General features: G+C 32.3%; 1 protein-coding gene across 22 annotated transcripts in view; it reads right to left on the bottom strand.

The window, feature by feature from the left end:
- Positions 1-26,679, bottom strand: part of LOC140431103 (leukocyte elastase inhibitor-like) — a 228,099-nt gene that overhangs the window by 95,145 nt on the left and 106,275 nt on the right. For 4 of the 22 annotated variants that reach the window (XM_072519099.1, XM_072519104.1, XM_072519100.1 and 1 more), the window contains exon 4: positions 416-605. The exons of 16 other annotated variants lie outside the window; for them this stretch is intronic. In XM_072519099.1, the coding sequence (XP_072375200.1) occupies positions 457-605 (149 nt within the window). In that variant the 3' untranslated portion in view covers positions 416-456. Of the gene's footprint in view, positions 1-415; positions 606-5,716; positions 10,228-26,679 lie in introns of those variants that run through there. 2 more of the 22 variants (XM_072519054.1, XM_072519077.1) reach the window with 2 other exon arrangements.

Here is a 26,679-nt window from a genome sequence, read left to right as displayed (position 1 = left end):
TTTCTTTTTTCTTCTTCTTCTTTTGTAAGTGCCTATTCGTTACTGAATGTTCGTGATTATCACGGCTATTCTACCTTTATCGTGTTGTTGTGACTGACTTCTTTAAAATCTTCTCCTAGAACCACTTCTGCCAGATATTTTTCCTTGTATTAGTAGTATTTTTTCCTAATAAATATAATTAATTCCTTTCATTTGTATTGGCACACTATACCTATAAGTAAGGTATAGAGAGCCATAAAATTTTTTTTATGGATTTTGTTATTTTATTTCTTATTTTTATTTGAAAAAATATTTTTTAGTGGTCTAAAAATATTAAGAGGTATGTATGAACTTTGATATATTTTTAACTTGCACTATCGACAAAATGATACACACTTGATTAAAAAACGCATTCAAATAGCTTCGTTATACCTACCCAGATGTATTAATATATATTTAGAAACAATCACGAACGTTTTAACACCTAGGTGAAAATACTTTTCCAGCAAATAATAGTTTGCTGATAGAATCTTCACCACTTTTTTCTTTTAGTAAAATGAAGAAGGGATGATCGGCGACGAACTCTTCAGGTGGGGGTGGCAAACAGCACAACATTATTTGCATACCTAAAATTTTAAATGTGTAGTATGTTGAAATATCTTTTTTATTATTTAAATAAGGAGTTGCTGTGTTCATTCAAAATTCATCTGATTTTTTTATTAATTTCTTAATACCGCTAAAACGTGGCTTGGTAGCATGCGTATAACGGCGTATGATGGAACTACAACCTGCAAAAATCCGGATGATATACTGTTATAAAGTATGGCCTGAGCAGAAAAAGACGATGTGCACGCTCCAAAGAATATTATAAAGTGGAAAATAAGGTAAGCATAAGTTAGTAATTATCGTAAGCTTTTATTAATTTTTATATTTGGCCGATGCAATAAAGAATAGGCGGGAATAAATAGCTTGTTGACTTTTAGTTGCTAAAACTTATACTAATAAACCAATACAATGGAGTATCAAAGGGTTAGACTAAATTATTACATGTAACGAAACTGTTTGTCGAAACTCTTAATGCCTAACCAAAGTTTCAAGACTCTACTTCCCCCCGATTCTGAACTATCTGTACCTAATTAAAATTAGAAACCAAATAGAGGTTAACTAAAATGGAAGCATTGCACGCCAAGTATGATTCATTCAATAGGCAAAAAAAAAATAAAATAAAACGGGCAGCTGGTTTAAGCATAGATAAATGCAGTGAGCTATTAGTAGATAGTGCTGATAAAGTATTACCAATAATTCAAGACAAAGAGTGGGCAATTTGTAACTATTTTAAAAACAACCCACAACTGAACAACTTTCAGCAGAAACTTATGGTTATACAAAACAAAACAAAGTAAAGTGGATATACAAAACATACTTATTTGCTATGCCTTTGATATAGCAAAATCAGCAAAGCGCAAAAAAGCACTGGATTAAAGAAGATTGGCCTTTCAGAAATGTCATCATGTAAGAAAATCACAACTTAGTCAACAAGCCTTTAGTTTCAAGAAAAAAAAAATATATTCCCACTTGGAGCTTGCAATTTGGTAAAGGCTTTAGATTGTAACGACGTCATTATCAGCTATCGCCACCGTTCCGCCATCGCTCCGTACGCAAGCACTCCCACCGCTAAGTTCCAGTTCCATCGATGCGCGCTGGAGGAGATAAAAGGCCGGCGACGGTATAAAACAACGTACGCCGTGTAAAACAACTCCACTGTGCCTAGGGTGTTAGCCAAAGGCCAACCGTTTCTGCTAGAGTGTTTATCTAGTGACAGCTCTGAACCAGTCTTAGAGTGTTGATCTGAGACATAACCATTCTGTGACTAAGTGTTGATTAGTCACTTCCCGCTCCTTGCCAGATCAAGTGTTGATCGATCCGTACACCTCTAACCCAGATCAATCCTTCTCTTTAGCGTGTGTATGTGTGTATTACGCATTGTGTACATCGCATTTTCGTTTCGATTTTTATTCTATTAATTGTATTTATTTTTCGTAGGTATTAAACAGTGGGTCATAGCACCATCGATACCGCCGTCGCCAGGATTGACATAAATTTTTATTGCACTTATTATCTAGAACCTAATTTTATTTTGTTATTGATTTAATATAGGTATTTTTATATAAATTAAACCTGTGTTGTACTGAGTCTGCTATCTAAAAGTGCTATCCGTCACAAGATCTATATCAACAATGTTTTGGATATTTGTTACATAAATTCCCTGGACTAAGCTCAGAAAAACTAAAAACCAGAATATTCGATGATCACACAGCATCAATGAAGTTGAATTAAACGCTTGGTGGTCATTTGTTAAAGTAGTACATAAGTACAGTAGTACAATTTTTTTTGTAAATCCTAAGATATATATAATTGATAGAAAATATGCTTTTCAATTTTAATAAACTCGGTTGTAACATGAAATGCACTCACCTCCTCAGTCACTTGAATCGATTTAGAAAAAACTTTTATGACTTCAGTGAAGAACATAGAGAAAGATTCCATCAAGATATTAATTAAAACCATAAAAACTCGTTTTAACGACGATAGGGTCATCATAATATAATATCATATTATAATGGCCCACTATTGTTGGAGTCTTCGGAGAGATTGTTCTGGATACATGCTACTACAAAGTGGTATAAAAGAAAATTCTTTGGTGATAAGTAGCACATGTACATTTTTTGTGTGATATGTGTTTTATCCTTGTTTTTAATATATATATATATATATATATATATATATATATATATATATATATATATATATATATATAATATATATATATATATATATATATATATAGTAATATATATATATATATATATATATATATATATATATATAATATATATATATATATATATATATATATATATATATATATATATATATATATATATAATATACCTAAATAAATAGTAGAATTCCTATTTTTTATTAACAAGTAATTTACGTATAATCTTCTTACGTTAAAAATGAAAGTTAGTTACTGAAGTTAAAAAATTACTTATTTCTATTCTATAAAATGCCAATATTAGGTTGGCGTCAAAACTATCTTAAAAACTAGAGCTGCTAGGAAAAAAAATTTTTGATACCAGAGCATCAAATAAATTTAAATTCAATTCTTACTTCTCCGGCACCAAAATGGCTGTTGGTCTGTGATATTTACAGATCCAGCAGTAGAGTCATTTTCAAGGTGTTATAACGTACTACAAAGAAAATGGTAACTTTGGATGGTAATTTATTTTAATAGATATCTAGAATCGGTATTCAAGAGCAATGAAACATAGATGGTCATACTTGTTGTAGAGTTAGCTAGTAAAGTAGGCTAGGTATGTTTCGTGACGTAAACAATCCTATAAAACTTTAAATTAAATCCTATAAGAAGACCATTTAGGATAACCGATACTGAAGGTTATACAGCTAAAAAGAAACTTAAAAGAAATCGTTCAAAGCCGAAATGGTAATCCCCAAATACAACGAATCGCCAAGTGGCAACTTCGTATTTGATAAAGGGGAGCACCGCTAAACTTTCCGGGAGACAGTCAGACAATATATGTCTGCCGGAAATGTAATTAGAGAAGCCGAAACCCACCTAAAAATAAAGAGTTATTATTCTTTCTTGTTCTCTCAACTGAGATGATAGGACCAGAAACAATATTTATGTATTTGTTATTTAATAATTGCAAAATTAGTTTTATAATTTTCGGTCGCTTGTTTACCAATTAACATTGAAAATGTCAAATACATTGCTGAAAAATTATTAGGAATCTAACATATGTAATTTTTAACGTGTCTGCATATAGGTATCATTGCAACGTTATAAACGCTACATATTTGTTATTTTTCTTCAGATAATTTTATTCCAATTTATGTTGATTTTATTCATTTGTTAATTATCTGTTTTGTTTTACTATTTTTCTTCTAAAAATAGTTATCAACATTTTATCAACTAATCCTTTTGTCTAATCAAATGTGTTTGTGTATTCACCCTGTAACTAGCTGTTCCATAGAAATATATAAAATAACTATGCTCTAATTCAAGTAGCGACAAATTTTATTTGTCTGTTGGCAATTGTGATTTCCGAGTTCTATCATTTCAAGTTTTATTTCAATGCAGAAGTGGAAATATATATTTTTTTATATCTTTCATCTATTTAAAGGGAAATTTCAGTCCCAAAATTTATTTATGTTGTTTAAATCTCTCTGGGGTAATTACATATTGATATCGTTTCATATTTGTAGTTGAGAATTTTTTATAACTTTGTGATAATCTTATAATATTGTTTTTATACATTTAGGCCGCGTTTCTTAACTTCATTAATCGATCGTATATGAAAGTAGGATCTTTATTTAATTTAACCAATTTATTTTAATAATAATTATATTCATTTAATCCTTGCCAGATTAAGTAGAAAAATATCAGTGCTTGGGAACTGATCAATGAAACCAATGAGCATACTGCAAAAATAATCAGGCAAACAGTGATTGCCAGATCAGCATTTATACGAATGAAGCCACTCCTAACGTACAGAAATCTTCATTTGGAAATCCGACTACGCACCATTCGATGATATTTTCAGTATTATTATATGGAGCTGAGACTTGGACATTAAACAAATGCAATTTAAAAAGAATCGAGTCTTTGGAACTCTGGTTATACCACAGAGTATTAAAGATATCATGGACTGATAGAATTACAAAGAAAGAAGTACTGGAGAGGGTTTGTACAGAAGCAGAACCTATCACCACTACGCAAACAAGAAAATTTTAATACCTAGGCCACGTGATGAGAGGACAAAAATAAGAAATTTTGAGACTGAGATAATAAAAGATTCAAGAAAGAAGATTGGTTGGCCGAATGCAGAATACGTGATTGATATCAATGCAGATCGATTGCTTTGTTTAGAGCAGCAAGTTCAAAAATAAAAATGGCCATTATGATTGCCAACTTCGGTATGGAGACGGCTCTCTAAAAAGAAGAAATCCTTCCTGTCTGCTCTTTTCTCTCTAAAATTTTTTCTATAACCTAATGACAAGAAAATGTTTAAAATTTATGCTGTCGATAACACAAGATTTCTCATTTTATATCAATTTTTCTTTTCCCCCTATTTACAGTGAAAACACACGGAACAGTAACAAACTGCAGTAACAACATGGCCGCTGCTATGGTGGACTGTCCACCTACCTGGAAGTACTTCAGCTTATATCCGGCTTACATCCTAATAAGTATCTCAAGCCAACAACCACACTAACTACATTCAACTGCATGAAGCCAACAATATATATTTAACACTATTGCCATAAGTATTACTTTCACATTTTGTACAGCTTTAGGTAGAATTTGCTTCTTTTCTCTTAATATTAAAATCATTTCTGTTAATATAATTAGTTAATTTCCTCTTTTATTTGTCCCTGCCATACTCTCTTTTCAGATTTGCATTTACCCAGACCTGAGGGACTGAGCTAGACGAAGCATTAAGCAATTGGCTCCCAACGTTAGTTACTGTTATACGATAATATAAAAATTTGCGTTTAGAAAAAGTATTAGAATCAAATTTGTATAAACTTTTGTATCTACTTGATTTTTATTTTGACAGTAGTCCACGGACACTCGTTATCATGTAGTTCTTCATGTTGTTTCCCAAATAGTACTCGAGAAGCGTACAGTAATGTTTAAAAAATAAAGAAATTTATAAAAGAGGTTTATTTCAAGATATACATTCATTGTACAGTGGTAACAAGTATACCTTAAATAAAATTAAAAACATATAACATCGATTTTCATAAATCTAACATCATTCTAAATAACATAAATAGATACTGAATAAATTATATTTACTATAGAAAATATTCGAGGAAACTGGCAGAAAAGTAACATAATTTACTATTTTTCAAAACGGCTACTTCTTGAAGCACTTCATCAGTTACTAAATTCAAACACACACGTTGTCTATGGGCGCCTTTAACACAAGAAAACTGCAGTCATTTTATGCACATACTCTTTAGAAATGAACAAGTTAAAAAAAGGTATGAAAATCAGTTTTACTTCAAATAATAGCCTTTATATTTATTTATTACAGTGTACCTAATCCTATGACATGAAATACCATTTGGAAGAATACTTTTACAGATTTTTGTCTCTCAAAGTTTGGATTTTTTGACCAAATAACTGGTATTTTAAACAGCTGTCGTTAATAAAAGAAATTTTTTATAAGCATAAAATCTTTTATTACTTAGTACAATGTTATTGATGTAATTTTGTAATATTGTAGATAATAATTAGAAAGATATATCTAATGAACCAGTCTAATTGTTTAGCCATAAAGGTTCCCAGATTTAAATATTTATAATTTTTATGGAAGAACTTAAATTAATTGGTATAGTTACACCGGATAAAAATATACCAAAACATCTTTGAGAACAAAAGAATGCCTGCTCTCCTATAAATGCATTTTTTGTATAAATTTGAGATGCCATCCGATATCAAAATCCTTACAAACAGCTTACTCTTCGCGTTTGTCTTTTTTAAATAATGCTAGGCTCCCCTACTAGCTTACTTCTTTGTTTTTTCTCCTCCTTCAAGGGCCATTACCATGACATATCTCCATATGCAATATTGCATATATCGTATATATATTCATTATCTTCATCATCTTTGTAACTTTAAGATATTTAAAAAAATTATTTAAAAAATTCCTTTATAAAAGGTATATTAATATAAAAACCCTATCGGACTACATCACAGAAAGTTTTCGGAATAACTATTCCATCATCACTGCTATCCGGATTTACATGTTTGAAGCCACTAAGTATATGGGTGAAAACCCTTCACTTGTAGTTAAATTAATCTAACTATCTAATTTATTTATCTAATATCTACATTTAAAGGTTTTTACCCAAATATATAGTGGCTTCAAACATGTAAATCCAGATAACACTGATAATGGAATAGTTATTCCGAAAACGTTCTGTGGTGTAGCCCGATATGGTTTTTATATTAATATACCTTTTATAAAAGAATATTTTAAATAAAATTTTTTTTGTGATACATGGTATACAGCCAACTAAACGAATTCAGTTTCCTTGTGGATTTTAGGATATTTGTCTGATTTAACGTTCAGATTTCGCTGTCAGCTGTCAGATAGTATTGTTTCACGAAAAACAAACGAATTCAGTTTCCTTGTGGATTTTAGGATATTTGTCTGATTTAACGTTCAGATTTCGCTGTCAGCTGTCAGATAGTATTGTTGATGGCGATAGAATTAGTGTCTTACATACCTTTTTTTGCTTTTCTAAATACCAATTTGGACTTCATAATTGTGTGCCACGCTTCCATAGCTTCACTTCCGCTTGCGAATATTTTTAATTTCCTTATCATAATTAGTATTTTGATGCTTCCTCTTTTGCTCTTATTTCAAATGTTATTTTTTTCCTTAGTAAAGTATGGTTACTACTAGTTAATTCAAATATATTGATTACATTTTATCGATTTCATCGATTACGCAGGAAACAATAACTGTTTAATATCCACTTTAAAGTAGTTGCTTATTGAATACTATTAAAGTCGTATACATGCCATAAGATGAAAACAAAAATTGCAGTTTTCTTGTTTGATAAGAGTTTGAGCCCTTCATTCTAAATAGCAAATTTACAACAGATGCAGCCAGTTCTAGCGTTATAGATACCAATCTAGGAAATATCCTTGAACATCAAGATTATTTTTCAAGTTATTTCGTTATTGTTTTCTTCAACATTTAAAAGTACCTAATACAAAAGGATAAAAGAGATATAGAAGAAAATACGAGTAATATTATAATAATATAAATATGTGAAAAGACAAATAGAAGAAACGAAGTTGAATAAAAATAAGATTTTACTCGTACAGCGTATACAAAGTTATGAAACTAAAGGCATTTGATACCAGAATAAGAACTACAATAATAACAGATATTTGCAATTTTATAAATTGTAAGATAGTTATAGATTTATATAGTGCAAATATGGATTCTGGAAGACCGTATAAAATGGTTCTAAAAATATGTTAATTCATTATTATTGATGATTGTGGGTGTAATTCCTTTCAAATTGGGCAGCTGTAGCAGGTTTTTGTTGATCTTTAATTTTAATTTTAGCCTAGTAAACAAAAATTGAGCATGTACATTTGACTACATTTATTTTTATTACAATTTATTTTTTTTTTATTTCTTCTACATGGCATGACATACTTGAACAGAGACAAACAGGAAAAATTCCAGTGTATAATAAACCAGTTTTTATGCCTTAGCTATCCAAGAAAAAACGGCATGGCATATCTATTAAACAAAACATACATAATTCAAAAATACAGAGGCATTTCTACTTTCTTCTCCCATCATCATCATCATCACTGTACTACTCCTACTCATTTGGGAAGGTCATGGCCTACTAATACGCCATGACCTCCCCAAGCTTTCTGTGCTATTCTGCTCTGTCGCTCTATACTGTACTTCTCCTGTTCGAAGTTGGGAATCATTATGAGACGGTTCTAACTCATATTAAAGCACTCCCTTAAATTTATAAGCTAAGAAATTCTCCTTCTTCCAATCTTGCGCTTACCCTTTGTTTCAAAGTACTCTAGTTTTCTGTTTTTCACTGTTTTCAATATTCTTCGTTTATTCTTCGAAACACTTCTTCATTTGCAAAACAGTCTATCCATGGTATAGTTTATGTAGGATTTTTCATGATGCATGGTTTTTTCTAGGATTTTCAGTGACTCATCGTGTGTTTTGTTTAAATTCATCTTTATTCCACAAATGTCTTCTATGGAATGTATGATGTAATCATATTCTGTAAATCACTTAAATTATCTGCAGTTATAACCATATCACCACCTTAACGCGTTTGAATGATTAGGGGGTTGATTTGTTTTGAAACCCAGAAAAGGATTTTGAAACTTACACATATATGATTACATATAGACGCTTAAGATTGAACACATATTAATGCTGATAAAGGAGATTTCTTGCTGAGAAATCAGTTTCCGTAATATACGTTAAGAGAGCCGGAAGACTTTGTATTCTAACGGGTCTTGGATCATTCGTGAGATCATTCATGCTCGGTCGTTGTCACTAATTATATAAGGTATGTACGACCTAATAGAGGCTAAGGAGGATTAACTACGGATAGCAGGCAACATTTAAGTTTCATTAATCTTCTATTGACATCTTCTCTGCTGGTATTTATCATATATTCCATGGTTTCTCGTAGGAAAGGAATGGACCAGGAACAAACAAACAAAAACTTCGATGAATCTCAGCAAGGATCGAAAAAGGTCCAGCGAGCGAACATGAGCCCACAACCAGAAAAAGGTTATTTAAATACCTGACTTCAGCAGGTACTTAACAAAAAATCTTTCAGGTGGCAGTATGAAAAGGTCTACAATGCCAAACGACTCATTTCGCTACAAGCTACAAAATATAGTTGTAGGAATTATTAGTTCACAGTAAGGAGGTTTTACTGGCTACTAAAAACCGAAAACTGCTCTACCTACGATACATTACAATATGCCTGCGAAAGCGAAATTTTTCAAACTGTTACTTGGTTTAAGTGAATGTTGATGTAACAATTTCCATAATCATATTTTTTGGTTAATGACTCCGCCTGCTAGATCTGAACGAAAAAGATATTCAATACATTTACTGGTGTTCTTACTGGTCACTGGTCACAAGCTTTAACAGTTTGTATTTGTGTCTTGTGATTTCTCTTAAAAACGTAAAACAATAGTTACACATATGTTTTTTACACTACTACTATGGGAGTTGTAAAAACACTTTCTTGCAAATAAAAATAGTTGCTCAATTTTTATTAATAAGGCTTTATGAATAAGTAAAATTGTAGATGTAAAAAATTATTTTTTATTGCTTAGGAAATACTAGGTGATCTCTAATACATATACATATTACTCATACTCGCTAAATCTATAACATACTCTAATCATAACAATAATAATAAAGTATTATAAATAATAGTATAAAGTAATAATAAATGTTTAGTGATTGTCACAAAATCAAGATTCCAAGGGGTTATAAATACGTCCATTGAACAAAATTTGATGCGATTCTCCCCGATTTCCATGTTGTAACAAAATAACGAACGGATGATCCACTAAAAACTCTTTCGGCTCCATTGGAATCGCCATCGATCTTGCTTTCATGATCATAGCTGGAACGAGAACATTTATGTAGCTTGTTATACAAGTTTGGAAGCAGAACTAATTATGTCCCATTAGTGTATGCAATGAGTACAAGATGAATAATTTGTTTTTTTCGAGCTTTGCGTACTTTAGAATTAAAGTCAGATGTAAACAAATCCTGGACAAAACTACATCGATTTATTAAAATTAAATTCATAATATGGGTTTATATAATCATTTGAGAAAGAAATCGATAAAGCGCAAATTTATTTTAATTCATTAAAAAATTATATTTTTAATGAGGGACTTATTAAAAAAATTACAATAAAAAAAAATTAAAAATAGAAATCAACAGAATTAATTGATTCAATGTGACTTTGTGAATTCTTCTTTACTCCTAATTATATTTAGAGTGCCCGTTGGCAAAACAGTTTATGATAGATACTCTCTTCAAACTCTGGAAATCGCTTCATTAAGCCTAATCTGACACGATTTCCCTCTGCGACTTTTTTTTGGTTCTGGGGAGCTTTTCATCTAATTTTCTCAAAAATTTCACCCGTCAGACAAAAAATCGGAAAACAAGTTCCGTTAGACAATATATTCTTTTAATGATAGCTTAAAAATTATAAAAACACAAAAATAAAATTGTTTGATGATAAATAGGTCATTCAACGCGTCTGACGACTCGAACAAAACGAAAAACGCCACAGAACAAAAAAAAAGTCGCAGAGGAATATCGTGTCACACTTGGCCTAATAAAGCGATACCCAAAGTTTAGAGAGAGTAACATCATAAACTTTTTTGCCGACGGGCACTCTAACTACTACATCATTCGTACGTCTTGGAATGCTAGCAGACTGCTTTTTAGTGGTAGTGTATTGGGGAATAGGTATTCTCCCAATCTTCAATAACTGCATTCACAACCTTAGTGTGTTTGTTTAAGATGTATACACAGATTCTCAAATATATTATTACCATCCAGATAATAGGAGACGATTTCATTATTAGGGTATCAACAACATATAAATAACTAAAATAATATTGTTTAGTCCTTTGAAAAGTGGCTTTGAAGTCTAGTGTAGTCGTTGTATGAAAAAAAACACAGTCTAACCCATAAAAGAAGCAAATGGCACTATGTTGGCAATGTTGAATAGTATAAATCTTCAAAATCAACTTCAACACTTAGAGATATGTTGTAACTTGCAGATGTTTTTTCTTCCCTAAGCGATAGGAGATTAAATCTACTAGGAGATTTCTAGCAACTTTTTGTTCGGCGAATAAATCTTCTTCCAGTCATTAAAAAGAAATTTAATGATTCCTGGAAAAACTTAATATTAAACTTTGTGCTGTCTGACACGTAATGACTTTTTCTGGTCCCATATTTCCTAACTCGACTAATAATAGTACATATCTCATTTGGCTAATTTATTAAAAACAACATGGTCAAATTTTTTTATTTCTTATTTTAAGCTTTTAAGGCCACTGGAACATGTGAGTACATCATCTTCATTAAAATACTTAACGCATTATCGTTTTCTATAGAAAGTGAAATATTCAGAATTTGCTAGCTCAAATAACCAATTGGAAATAATTTTAATTACTTAAGAGAGTAATTAATAAAGTTGAAATAACCATCAAATTTACAAATTCCCTACTAAACAGTAATAGTTTTGAGAGAAATATCTCAGCTTGGTGCTAAACCTCTCTGTATAGAAATAAAGTAGATTTGGTTCGATTAGTTTTACATGCCTTGGCGTATATCATTATTATCGAACATTATGACGATGAAAGTTTTTGGGTGTACCTGGACGTGTAGTTAAGTGTTAAATGGAGGTACAGTAGACCCCTGGTAACCTGACAAAGTTTTTGTAGGGCGATGTCGGACTTTAATCCAACAAATTACAAATCAAAGTGTCAAATACTACATAATTATGTATATAATATGTATGTATATTTTAGTAAGTTAAACATACCAATAGAGAATTTACATTTTACTCTGGACTCTCGGTAATCTGGGTTCTGTCTAATCCGACGCCCTCTGTAATCCGACATGCCTCTCACTGTTGATTGTACATTAAAATTTTGGCAATAAATCTTCACTAATACACATATGTTTCCAAAGTTATGCAGCACCCCTCGTATTCACGAGTTTTACCTCCTTATTTTATATTTAATAGGCCTTTTTCATATAAAATAAACCTTTTTTGGTTTCTTCTTTTATTTAAATACCCATTTAATTGATCTGGTTTTGTCAAGGTGTAAATATTAGACAAACTTATTTTGGTAAAATTTGTGAAAACATGATTTATAATAAATTGTAATTTACTTTTCTAGTTGGACTGTGCACGAATTATAACTTTAGTTGAACAAGGCCATTCACAGTGATTCTTGGCAGAAAGAATAGGTGTTTCTCAGAGTGATGCTTCACGGATATGGAATAGGTTTCTGTAGACTTTGATACAGAATAGAGCTCGTCCTGGTAGACCCCCAGTTACCAATGAGCAACAGAATAGATATATCAGAATTTCCATTCGGAGAAATTCTTCTGCGTTTGTACTAGTCCTCCAAAGACACTTCAGGCATAATACAGGAGTCAGAGTATCGTTGGCTACAATAAGAAGAATTTTAGAGTCCGGTTTGAGAAGTCGTTGACCAATAAGAGTTCCTTAGCTACAAACTCGACATGTTTTGCACCTACTCCAGTGAACTCAAAAACACACACAGCTCCTTTAACAGTTTTGGAATTTTGTGCTTTTTCAAACGAGAGCAAAATCTGTGATAGCCAGCGGATTCATGTTTGACGAGAGCCAACACGAGCTTCACAACTAGCACATGTCCGTCACATACTTCCTTTCGCTGGTGGCAGTGTTATGTTTTGGGCAGGTATTATAACAGGTGGACACACGGACAGGGACAGGACAAAGGTACACCACAAAGGTTTTAGAACCTCATGTGAGGTTATGGCAAGGAGCTGTGGGTGAAAATTTTGTATTTATGGATGATAACGCCCGCCCACATAGGACTCAAGCGGTTAATGACTACCTTGATATACTTAGAAAGTATTCGCCGTTTGGAGTGGCCTGCGATGTCTCTAGACATGAACCCCATTGAATATGCATGGGAGGTGTTCTACAAAGCTATTCATTCATGCCCAAAGGAATCCTCCTAGAACCCATCATGTACTTAATCGTCTCTAGAGAAAATGGGAAAATCTGCCATAGAAAATTATTAATCTACTCACTACTATGAGCAGTATTACAGCTCGAATCCAGGCTTGCATAGATGCTCGTGGTGGAAATACATGATATTAAAATTGTTAAATACATTTTAATTAGAAATCTTTTTTTTAGTTTTTAATTTTTTATTTATTGATCTGTTGTAGTTTCTGAAAATAGTTGAAAAAAATAGCGAAAATTTTGGGTGATGAATAATTTTTGAAACTATGTGTATAATATATGATTGAATAGATTGTAACTTGTACGCATCACCACTATTATGCTTGACACGTATTGTCTCAGTTTGAATTTGACTATGCATATATATGTAATAGCGACCAAGAGAGCGTTCATTGTTGTTTACTGTTTATTCATTGTGCGTCACATGTACATACGTAGTAATATTTTCACAAACCCAAAAGCAAAAGCACATAACACTGATAATTAAAGAAAAAAAAGAAGATATTCTGGACCGTTAAATCATAATCAATCCTTCATCAGTTTAGCAAGTAAATACGGCGTAGGTCGATCTATAATTTATGACATTTAACCACAGTATTCATAGAAGAATAAGAAGTCATTGTACAAGAGACCTAGATGCAACTCAGTTTGATATTTCGGAATGCCCTGGGTATACCGTGGGGCACTTTTTGGCTTCAATGTACTCCTCCAAAAATGCCGCGACCAACTTAAAGATATCTATATGGCTTTCATCGATAATGAAAAGGTTTTCGATAGGGTACAGCATGGAATGCTTTTGAACATATTAAAAATCAAGAGCAAGGATGGTAGAGAAATACGTACCAAAGAAACCTGTATTTGATGCAGAAAGCTGTCGTACGAGTCGATAGGAGATTAACCGACAAATGTTACATTTATAGAGGCGTCAGTGGGATACATTCTATTCCCGCCCCGCTTATATGTAATATCTAGTCGAACATAATTTTCAAACAAGACTTTTGAGTGAAAATCAATAGTGAACTGATTAATAACAGATACGCTGACGACACTGTTTTCATATGCCGATAGTCTTCAGGGCCTTCAAGAGTTATCGGATTGGAGCACAACAGGAAGAGAAATGGATCTAAAAATGAATGCTTCTAAGATGAAATTTATTATATTTAGTCGCCAACCTCACAACAATGCTTCCCTAGAGGTAGATCAAAAAACATTTGCAGAGTTACTCACTTTAAAAATCTGAGATACTATATTAGAGGCCAACTTGACCCAATTAAACACATCAAATGCAGAATTGAAGCAGCATGCACAATGTTTCCAAAAATGAAATTATTCTTCTGTAACCACAGCTTAAACCTAAAATTACGTCAAAGAATGATCAAATGCTATATTTGGTCAGTGTTGATACATGACAACAAGATCTGGACTCTAAAAGCTGATACAGCTAGATTCGTTTGAGATATCGTTACATAGAAGAATGCTCCGAATACTCTGGATAACGATCCGAACCAACGAAGTTGTATTAAATACAGCAAATGTCGTTTGTGAGTTATTGAAAACTATTAAAATAAGTAACATTCATACCTAGGGCACGTTCTTAGAGGAGACCGGTACCTGATACTTCATGGATGTCATGGCTCAAAAACATTCGCGATTAGACTACACAGTGCCGAACAACAATTCCGATTAGATGAATAACAACTCGCCAATGTAGGGGGACCTAATATAGCACCTAAAAAAGAAAAAGAACCACGAAGAATGAAACCCTAGTACCAACTACTGACTGTGGGACACACAAGAGACAGACACTTAAGCAAACTAAACATTTAGAGGTGGAAGAAGCTTTGTTCATGTGGTTACTTCAGGAGAGAAACAGACCTATTTCGGGACCGATGTTGGCCATGAAAGCTTAGTTTTTTTTTAAGAAAATAATGAAAAAAGATGACTATGGCTATCAAAGGATGTCTTAAACGTGTTAAAAGTCTTCATATCAATTCAAATATACATCATATTCAACTTTTGTTTACAATTGTTCTAAACAGTTATTTTGTGGTGCAACCAAACCGCTCTCTTATATATCTCATCCAGGACATTTTTCTGCGGCCTGGATTCATTCGTCTTTTAATCTTTCATTTAATTATAATTATTTTGTAGTAATGTGTATTTTTGTTCACGCATTAAACGGCCCAAGTATTCAAATTTCCTTTTTTTATGGTAAATATTACTTCAGGACTTTTGTCCATTCGTCGCAATACTTCTAATAAACCACGTGCTTTCGGTGCAAAAATATTGATTTTGTTGTACACTAGTACGGACAAAAAAAAGTGTGGGTACAAAAGACCTTTTCAAAAAATGAATTGATGAATGCTTCGTGCCAGACGTTAAAACGTTTTAACCTAAAAGCGTTATTGCTTCTTGATAATGCTTCCGGTCATCAGTTTGAAGAAATTAACAATAGAAGATATACGCATCAATGCGAAGTTTCGTCCACCAAACAGCACTGCACTGATTCAACCAATAAATCAGCATATTATTCAGTTTGTCAAGCTAGATAAGAAGAAAAACCTGCTTCTGAGGGCCATATCAAAGGGACAGTCTATAGAAAAAACGTTAAAAGAATTTTTGCTATTTATCTATCTCGGAATGCATGCCCCTATCAAGTATTACACCGCTAGGGAAAGAATTATGACAAGATATTATCACTATTCATAATAACGATTTACAAATCGGTATTGCTTTGGAAGTAATCAAGCAAGTTTCTGTTTAATCACAGATAATTGTAAACACAGATAAAGAGGAAACTATTCCTTATGAAATATCTGACGAAGAAATTATAAGCCACGTTTCTAATTTTACAACGGTAAGTCAAGAACATAATTGATGACGACATAATTGGAACTGCTCTGCAAGTGACAGCACAAGATACCATCAACGTATTTGAGCTGGGTTTGGAATGTGCTGAAGATAATGGTGTATCCTACAACGAACTTTTACTTTTACCTTTGGTCTCGCGCTTTAACCACTTCAAACGAAAGTAATGAATAGGTATTTTATTGCTGTATAAATTGATTTGTTTTGTTATTATTTTTTTGTAATGATTTGTTGTAATTTTATAATTCAGTGAATACAAAAGTATGGAGAAAAATAATAATTAAGCATTTTTTTCCGTTTTCTTTCCAGAGGGAATACATTTATATTCTCTTCTACTCATGGTTATTAAAACTTTATTAATTAATGTCCCGAGCGATATAAATCCGATTTACCAACGACAATATATTTTTTTTAGCTGGCCAAAATTTCGATTATAAAAAAACAAACATTTGTAATGCTGAAATAACCCATATATACATATTTGCTGTTTCCACTGAAAATTTGAATAAATATTGGATTATGCGTTAAGAGAATAATTTTATCGAACAAATTGACTGGCTGATACCTGAAGCATCTAATAAATAAAAATGATTTATAGCTGACAATTTAATATCCCTTTCTGATAAAGTGATGACCTTTTAGACGTTTAAATATGTTTAATAAATTGGCGAAATAAGGTACTAGAATCACAGAAGTATCTTCTGTTCGAGAAGATAATATAAGTCACATACCTATTTTCGGTATAGTGACTGTCCTCTTTCAACACCGGATAGTCTCAGGAAATGATCATGCGTTTCAATGATATATCGTTTTTATTTTTATTGATTAAACATTTGTAAATGAACTTAAAAAAACATATTGTGTGACGCAACCGAATCAAAACCGCAACTGATTAATAACATATCGTAATAGGCACTTGGTGCCAAATAAAAAAGCACGTGCTGCAAATGTCACAGGAGATCAAAAGCATACTTCTAAAATAGTTAGTGCAATAAAAGTCCCCATTAAACTTAAATAATGTTAAAAACTGTTATTGTGCGTTAGTTTAGTTCAGTAGTCTAGTATAATAAACACATCAAAAATGTCGTAAGGATTTTTTCTCATAGCTTAGTTAGCAAGGAATTCATCTTAATTTCAGTGTAGTATGATTTCTCTATGGTGAAATAATCAAAGAAAAGTTAAAAAGTGCACCAATCAAATGAAAATTTATAATATAAAAGTCAATATAAAACATAAAAATCTAACAAAAATGTGTTAAATAAACTGTGTTTCCTTCAGCAGCATTAGTTATATCTTTACACTGCCTTGGCGTGCTTAAAATTAAATTATCAATTTCGTTTTGACGCAATAGGATCAATTCCTGTATACAAAGATCTTGAAGACTAGTATGGACATTCTGCAGATGAGGAGCAATCCGTCTTTAAAGCATATCCCATACATGCTCAATGGTATTAAGATCTGGCGATTGTGCTGGCCATGGTAAAAGTGTAATATCCTCATTATGAAACCAATCTCTTACTGTTACTACATTATGTAGCCTTGCATTATCCTGCATGTAACGCAAATCAGGTCCTGCAGAAGTGGCAAATGGAAGGACAAAGGTTCTAAGATATGATAAATTTATTGATATTGATTCAAAGCGGCTTCCACAAAAACGCGAACAGTTCGATGATGAGTTTGGTTACATACAGTAATGCTGTGGGTATTTTTTAATGTCCCACATAGTTCACGTACAGTTATATGTACATTTCGACGAGCTAATCCTACCGCATACCGATCCTGTCAGGGAGTAGTTGCACATTGACGACCTTCCTGTCTCAGTGACATTACCAAATTTTATATCAATGCCACAATTGCAAAACCACGCTCCGAGACACATCAAAATGAAGTGCAACATCAGCATGAAAGACCAACCTCAGTCATATTCACTGTACTTACCATTTGAATATGTGTCGCTTATGATGCGATGCTTTATGACTGTCGTTGCGTTTTAGTAAAATTTTAAAGTAAATACAGAATATCTTTAAAATTTGAAGCATTTTTTCTTTACAATTTAAAACAATTAACCGTACGAATTTGAGGAGCTGTCATTTGTACCTTAATAAAATAGTGCAATAAACAGATTAATTTTTATGGCATGATTTGTATAGAACAAGTTCTCAAATCGAAGGGTATATATTAAAAAATATATATTTCAGTTTTCATTAAAAAAAGTGTAATATTAATATTCCTTAGACATTTTTTATGTGTGTAGTAAGATTATTTATAAACATAATATAATCTATAGTCTAGCAAACAAAAAATGAAATTAGTCATCTAAAGTCACGCGTCGTAACTGGTCAAAACTAGCCGGAATCATGTATCAATCATAAATTATCTCTCGGAAATTGTGAGTTCGATCACTGACAGCTTGTAAGAAAATGTTTCCTTGCTGGTCATTATTCATTGTAACAATAGAATATTATATTTCTGCTTATTATAATAAAAAAAATACATTAGGTCTAGTTTATAAAAACGGCTTCTATAGAATCGCGGATACTCCGCTCGCTGATGAGCGAGACTATAAGATATAAAATACTCAAATTAGTATATTCTTTTTATTTCTGAAGAATATTCACGTATTTAGTCTATTAATAGAAAGAGTACTAGCAACCGCAGCAATGGCAGTAAACAAAACGAAAGAAAATTAATTATCAAGATTCGAAGTTTATTTCTGAAACAAATTTAATTTTTTTTTGAGTATCAAAATAACAGAATTAGTCTATTTAATAGCGGAATTAATGAATGTCCTGACATTATAGTCGAAATGTGTTTACACAGCAAAATAAAGACACAACACATCATTAAATTCGATTGGTTTTCAACTTCGTAAATGTGTCTTGTAAACAGTGGACGACGATAGTCCTGTCATACTTTCAGAACGACTTATTGCCTCAGCCTGAGACAATTTTTTTTCTCAAATACTCATAGACATTAGACACTATTTTTAGCTTCAAGTCCTAACTGTTTGCTAGAATTTTTCATATTTATACTCTTCCTGACTAGCTTCTTCCATTTTTATTGAAATAAACAATATTTAACAAAAGCAATATGCCCTTAAACACAAACGCACCTGTATACTTCTAATACACATGTACTGGAAATTCTGAGAAAACTTACCATATATATACTAACCATATAAGCATTCTTCGCAAGCTTCGTGGTAAAAGTCAGAGCGATAGCTAAACCATACGATAAATGTAAGTGATCACGCTCATGACTAATTTCATGTTTTATTTGCTGAACTTTCTGATTCATTGAGTTGTTATCATGCTAATGCTACTGTAGACTGTATGGTAAATAATATATAACCCCTACAGAACAACTATTCGCATGCGTTTTGATAAAGATTACCCAATTTGGGATTAACGGCCGAAACACTTAGTATAACAAATCCCACATATACCTATTTAGTAGTTCTAAAATATTAGATTAGCCAATCTGACACGCATTGGTTAATCCGACGCACTAAGGCCACAGTAAGGTATAACTATATAAGGCATAAATAACATTTCTTTTACAGCATTTGTATAACAAGGGAAAATTGAGTCTCTTCTACAAAAGTATATTACAGGACTTTATAGGGTCTTTATTAATTTTTTTAATTGCAAAATCACAAAAACAAATTCGGAACGCGGATATCTCAAATAATACAAGAAGTGGCAGTAAGGAAGAGTATAAAACAACCTACTAAAATATGGATGGAAATATCGCTGGAAAACTAGAACAATGATTCTTAGGTTTAAAACGTACTTTCTTGCTGAAATATATTCGAAGACATTTCTCAGTTTGAGGTATATTCTGCACGTTTATTGGAACGAGATTTATATGAGAGGAAGTAAGGGGTGAAAAACACGAACAAAAAATACAATGATGAATTGATCTTCCGCTTTTAGTTTAAACATTACGATAAATGGATGGTCTGCCACGAATTCATCGTCCTGGGCCTTCCAGGCTGCATATTTACGACGAATTATATGACCTACGAGAAAAAAAAATTAACATTAGATTTTTTTACAAAATGGTAAATCAAACAGTCACACTGAAATTGGAAACTAAAAGGTACAGAATCATGCAAATAAGGATTCGTCATTATTCAGCCACAGTACGTGCAAAACGTAGGTATAAGTGTTCTATTATCCAGTTATTTTCGGAGGTAAAGTTCGGATATATTTCACTGTTTCTAATTTTTATTCCAACCAATTTTCTTCCATTATTTTACAAAATTAGACGTCATCGATACTTTTATAATTAAAGGATACATTTTTTTTATAAACTTGAAAGTAAATATCTTTCTAAATTTAAATATTGTATGCCTTTTATATGTCCATTTAATACATTAATTTTGACTATCGGGTTTTAAAATGTTATGTGAATTCAACTTTGTAAACAATATGCCACTTTAAAGAGTGATCAATAAGTAAAAAAAGGAATTTTTTAGGAGAGCTAAGGAAATTTATATATGATATAGGTAAAATTTTAGTCTTTTTCTGACTGGATTTTTTTTAAATCGGATCTGATCTAATTGGAAAGAACAAACAGTTTCCCACATTATTGGATATGAAAAACAACCAAGAGAGAGTTGCCATACGGCATTTAGCTCTCCATTGGTTTAGTTGTTCAGTGAACACCCAATACAATTTCATGGTTGCACGGTTTGTATCTATTCAGTGGGATGAAACCACTGATGTTTCTACCCATCAGCAACTTATTATTTTAAGATATGAGCGGAATGGCCTTTACGAACTTTTTTGAAAGTTTTTAGAACCTGTTTCAAATAATGCCAGTGACATAGCCACAGAAATTAAAAAAAAAATTGGAACTACTTAATATTTCCGTAAATCAGCTAGTAGGTCAAAGCTATGATAGAGCGGCTGTAATGTCAGGAAGGAAAGGTAGCGTTCAAAGAAAGTATTATGAGAAAATATGTTTCTTATGCATTTTATGTACATTGTTATAGATCAAATAAAATACAAATAAAATTTCATTAAAATACAGTTTTTTTTTAAATCTCATAAATATCATAGTATCATTAAAATATAACTTTATTTATTAATCATATGTATTTGCTTTACGCCGCTGGATGCACGTACACAGTACGGAATTCAAATTGACCCCAGACAGTAGACAGTAACCCTGTAGTTAGAAAGAGAGACCTAATAATCCATGAGACCATTGATTCGCCTATTTTAAACGGTGAGGATTTGTGCATTGAACAAAGATACCGGAGCGTTTCGATTCACAGTTTGGTATTTTCTGTTGTGGCATTTAGTTAAATCTTAAATACAATATTAGTAGTTTCAAGATAGAGCCTTATTCAGTGGAGTTTATAAAAGAAAACGCAAATAGTTTTGAAGATCGACTTCTTATAAAAAAGAATGGACCACCTCGGCCGAAGATAAACTTGGTACAAGAATGTGTCATACGAAACAAAAAATTTAAACGTTGTTTTAAACTTGAACAATATAGAAAAACTTCGTGATTGTGCTAAACTACATTTTTTGTTTTGTTTTCCATGTTTAGTGTTTGGGAAAGTATGTACTATTTCTTTTCATATTTTTACATTTAATATTTTTCTTTTAGTGTCCTATAATGTGATCTAATTCAATGCTGTACTCTAACGACTTTGTTAAAATATATTGCTTCCTGTTATTTCGTAAAATTGTTAAACTGGCTATCTCATTTATTATGTTTTAAGTACGGAGAATTTGACTTCTTTTATTATTTTTGTGTCGCCAATACACACAAGTGTACTATTTCGTATTACGGTAACAATTAACTTAAATTATCGCCACTCAAAATCGCAATACAATAGAGTGATTTATGGGTATACCCTCTTGCTACCGACCACCTCGAACCGTGGACAGAGGGTAGTTTCTGACGATCTCAAGACGGAAGACGACACTTACACTTCATCCCAAGACAGCGAACGAAACGCACTGAGTTTTTTGGCTCTCGTGCCATCGAGCCTCGGCGTTCCCGGGCGTCCCGACGTGGTACCAACGAGATTCCACTGGCTAAGAATACGACTTCAATATTTCAAAGGGTAAGTCTATGTTCTTTGTACAGACAAAAATAATGAGTATGGCTAGTTAATTTCGTAATTTATTCACAGTTGTATCTGCTATTTTTCGCTAATTTATTTACAAACAAAATATTGCATTTTTTCTTCATTATTATTTATCTAATATCATTTAACCAGCGACCTCTTAAGTTTTATAATAAACATTTAGTGTTTTCCATGAACGAAACTAGTTCTTCAGAGTGGACAAAAACGGGTGTTCGGGATTGATCTCACTTATCAACAAAAATTAAAAAACATGACTTTCGGTCAAAACCAAATTCATTTAAAAAATGAATTGCAACTCTCGGATGTTGGCAATATTGATGTTCGCCAATTATTTAATTCTGGCTATCGAAAATCAAAAAAAGACTTTAACGACGAAGTTAAAAAAAATCGTTACATTTTGTCCCGTCTTATCGATTGTGTGAAATTTTGTGGCGTATTCAAAATATCTTTGCGGTGACATTTCGAGTCACCAGAAAGCTTGAATCCAGGAATATAAAGGGGCCTCATTGATTTTGTACCAGAAATCGATATGTCTATGAAACAAAATTTACAGGGAAATAATGTTTTTAAAGTTACATCAAAATCAGTTCATTATCAAATCATCATTCACTAAATGACATATTAGATGCTATTGTAACTGTTCGTCAGGAAGAGATTAAAAAACAGATTTCAGATGCACGGTTTGTATCTATTCAGTGTGATGAAACCACTGATGTTTCTACACATCAGCAACGTGTTATTATTTCAAGATATGAGCGGAATGACCTTTACGAACTTTTTTGGAAGTTTTTAGAAGCTGTTTCACATAGTGCCAGTAACATAGAGACAGAAGTTAAAAAAAAATAGGAACTGCTTAATATTTCCGTAAATTAGCTAGTCTTCTTCTTCAAGTGCCATCTCCGCGGCGGAGGTCGGCAATCATCATAGCTATTCGGACTTTTGAGACGGCTGCTCTGAAAAGTTCATTTGATGTACATCCGTACCACTCTCTCAGGTTGCGCAGCCATGACATTCTACGCCTCCCTATGCTTCTCTTTCCTTGGATCTTTCCCTGCATAATCAGTTGGAGCAAGGTGTATTTCTCTCCACGTGTAATGTGTCCGAGATATTCTAATTTTCTTGTTTTTATTGAATTTAAAATTTCCATTTCTTTGTTCATCCTTCCCAGAACCTCTTTGTTTGTGACGTGTTCTGTCCATGATATTTTCAGAATTCTTCTGTACACTACAGCTCAAATGATTCCAGTTTTTTCATTGATGTCGCATTCAAGGTCCAAGATTCCATTCCATAAAATAAAGTCGAAAAAACATAGCACCTCGCCAACCTAACTCTTAGTTCCAGTTTTAAATCCCTGGTACATAGAACTCTTCTCATTTTGTTGAAATTTGCTCTAGCCTTTTCTATTCTTATTTGTATCTCCTGATTGTAATCATTTGTGGAGTTAATCATTGTTCCCAGGTATGCATATTTGTCCAGTTGTTTGACGTTGGTTTCGTTTATTAGAAGATTCTCGTTATTTCTTTGAGTTTTCGATATTCTCATAAATTTCGTCTTCTTGACATTCATTGTTAGACCATACTCTTTTCCATACTCTGCTATTCTGGTCACCAGTCTCTGAAGATCTTCAATGTTTTCGGCTAAGATCACAGTGTCGTCCGCATATCTAATGTTGTTAATGGGAACTCCATTTACCTTTATTCCAGCTGTTTCACCCTCAAAAGCTTTTTTCAGGACCTCTTCGGAGTAGGCATTGAAAAGAATTGGCGACAATACGCATCCCTGTCTTACTCCACATCTAATTTCAATTTCTTCTGACAGCTGTTCGTTAACACGTACTTTTGCTCGCTGTTTATAGTATAAATTTGATATGATCCTGAGGTCGTTGTAGTCAATCTTCTTTGATTTCAGGACATTCATTAAATGTTTATGTCGTACTTTATCGAATGCTTTATTATAGTCAGTAAAACATGCGTATATATCTTGATTGACGTCCAGGCATCTTTGTATTAGTATATTAAGTGAAAAAAGAGCTTCACGTGTTCCTAGGCCTTTGCGAAAACCAAATTGTGTATTATTAACGTCTATGTCCAGTTTGTGATATATTCGGTTATGGATGACTTTAAGTAGTAACTTTAGCGTATGAGACATTAAGCTAATGGTGCGGTAATCGCTGCATTCTCTTGCGTTTTTCTTTTTAGGGAGACAAATAAAAATAGATGTTAACCACTCTTTGGGTAATACGCCTGAACTATAAATTTGGTTCAAGAGTGTCACTAAAACATCAATGTGCTTCTCATTTAAATTTTTAGGATTTCTATAGGAAGCATATCAGGTCCAGGGCTTTTCCCGCTCTTCATTGTTTTTAATGCGTGCAATATTTCTTCTTTTGTAATATATGGACCTATTTCTTCTGACGTAAGTTCTATGTGCTCCAGATCTCCTCTTTCATCATCGAACAATTCATCGATTATATTCTGCCCATCTTTGTATTTTCTCGTCCGTATGTGTTATAGCAGTACCGTGTCTATCCAGAATTGCACAAGTGGGATTTTGTTTTCTTAGTCCTGCCAGTTCTTTGACTTTCTGTGTAGGTTAAACAGATCATATTTATTTTGAAGGTCTTCGATCTTTTTGCATTGCTCTTCAAAGTATTTTTCTTTTGCCTGCTTTATCGTCTTTCTAATCTCGTGGTTTATCTCTCTGTATTTATTGTTATCCTTGTTTTTAAATTGTCTCCGTTGTTCCATCATATTGAGTATCTCGTCATTTATCCATTCCTTTTTTCTCCTTGAGGAAGTCTTTAGTATTTCTTTACAGGGTTCCAGTAGACAATCTTTTAGTCGATTCCAGTACTCGTCAATATCATTGGTGTTTGTGTTCAATTTGTTGCAGTTCACATGCAGTTCATGTTGGAGGCATTCTTTTACTTTAGGTTCTTTAAGTTTTCTTGTGTCTATTGTAGGGATTCTTTGATGTCTTTTAATATTTTTAAGGGTGCGTGTAGCTAGTAGGTCAAAGCTATGATAGAGCGGCTGTAATGTCAAGAAGGAAAGGTAGCGTTCAAAGAAAGTATTATAAGAAAATATGTTCCTTATGAATTTGATGTACATTTTTATACATCAATTTAATTTAATATTGCAGACTTTTTTTTTCAAGATCAGCAAAAAGAACTAGCCCGCCAGAGTTTCTCTGGCGGGCTAGTGAAAAAAGGATTCCGACAGCACCAGCAACAAGATGGAATTTTATCAGACGAACTATCAGAAAAATTTTTGAAAACAAAGAGCTTCTAAAAAATTGTCTAGAGAGAATATTAGAGAGCAGCCGAAATAATTTTACCACAATAAATTAAGCAGATGCGTTGCTGGGATATTTAAATAATGTAACTTTCACTTATTGTTTATTTATATCACATCTTTTGGCTTCAAAACTTTTTTTCCTGGAAACTTCAACGAATATAAAGAGTTTCGTATCGATGATTTTGATACCGTTATAATCTATAACTTTTTTTAGAAAGAAAAACTTAAAAGTGAATTGTGTGTTATTTATGACAGACAATATTTTCATCATGCGGGAAGTGCGTTGGCAATCTTACTTCTTATCGATATAAACCTGACCGATAGAACCAAAGAGTTGATTTCCAGAATTACAGACTTTAATGCTCGTGTTATCGATGATTTTGCAAAAGCCAAAAATCGAAGAATGGATTTTTTGTATAAATAAAATAAATAAACTAAATAAATTGAACACAAAAACACCCAGACATTTTTATATTATTTTTAATTAAATTTTGTTTTTAAGTCGTATTGATTTAATGTATTGCATACGACAATAAAACTTATCTTATATTTATTTTATGTTTTATTTATATAGGAACAACAGTAATAAATAATATCAAATTTATACAAAAAGGGGCGAGGCCCCCAAACATTTTTCGCCTGTGCCGTAATTGCATGCGGAGCTTATTTACTGTTTCTGTAATTTCATTCTTTAATTGAACACCTTTTTTAAATTACCACGAGCCGTCACTACTAACTAGGCAAGAATTAAACAGACACGTTTGACTAAAAGCATTTTTATATGATTCAAGATATATACATTTCTTATATGTGAACTATATAAGATCATTTTGCTTTTGTGTTATATCGACGTCAGTTATGGGTCGTTAAATGTGGGTAGAGATGTTTAAATATGTTACCTGCTAATAAAAAATATAAAACAAAATTACTTCGTTTTTTAATTTCAAAAAACAACAATATAACAATATAGTGTATACAGATCATGAGGTAATACTTTGCTTAATTTTTGTACCTGGATAATTTGCTGTATTT

The sequence above is a fragment of the Diabrotica undecimpunctata genome, chromosome 1 (assembly GCF_040954645.1).
Source record: "Diabrotica undecimpunctata isolate CICGRU chromosome 1, icDiaUnde3, whole genome shotgun sequence".
Classification (NCBI taxonomy): domain Eukaryota; kingdom Metazoa; phylum Arthropoda; class Insecta; order Coleoptera; family Chrysomelidae; genus Diabrotica; species Diabrotica undecimpunctata.
The sequence above is the reverse complement of the archived record's forward strand: the minus strand, read 5'-3'. Positions and strand labels throughout refer to the sequence as shown.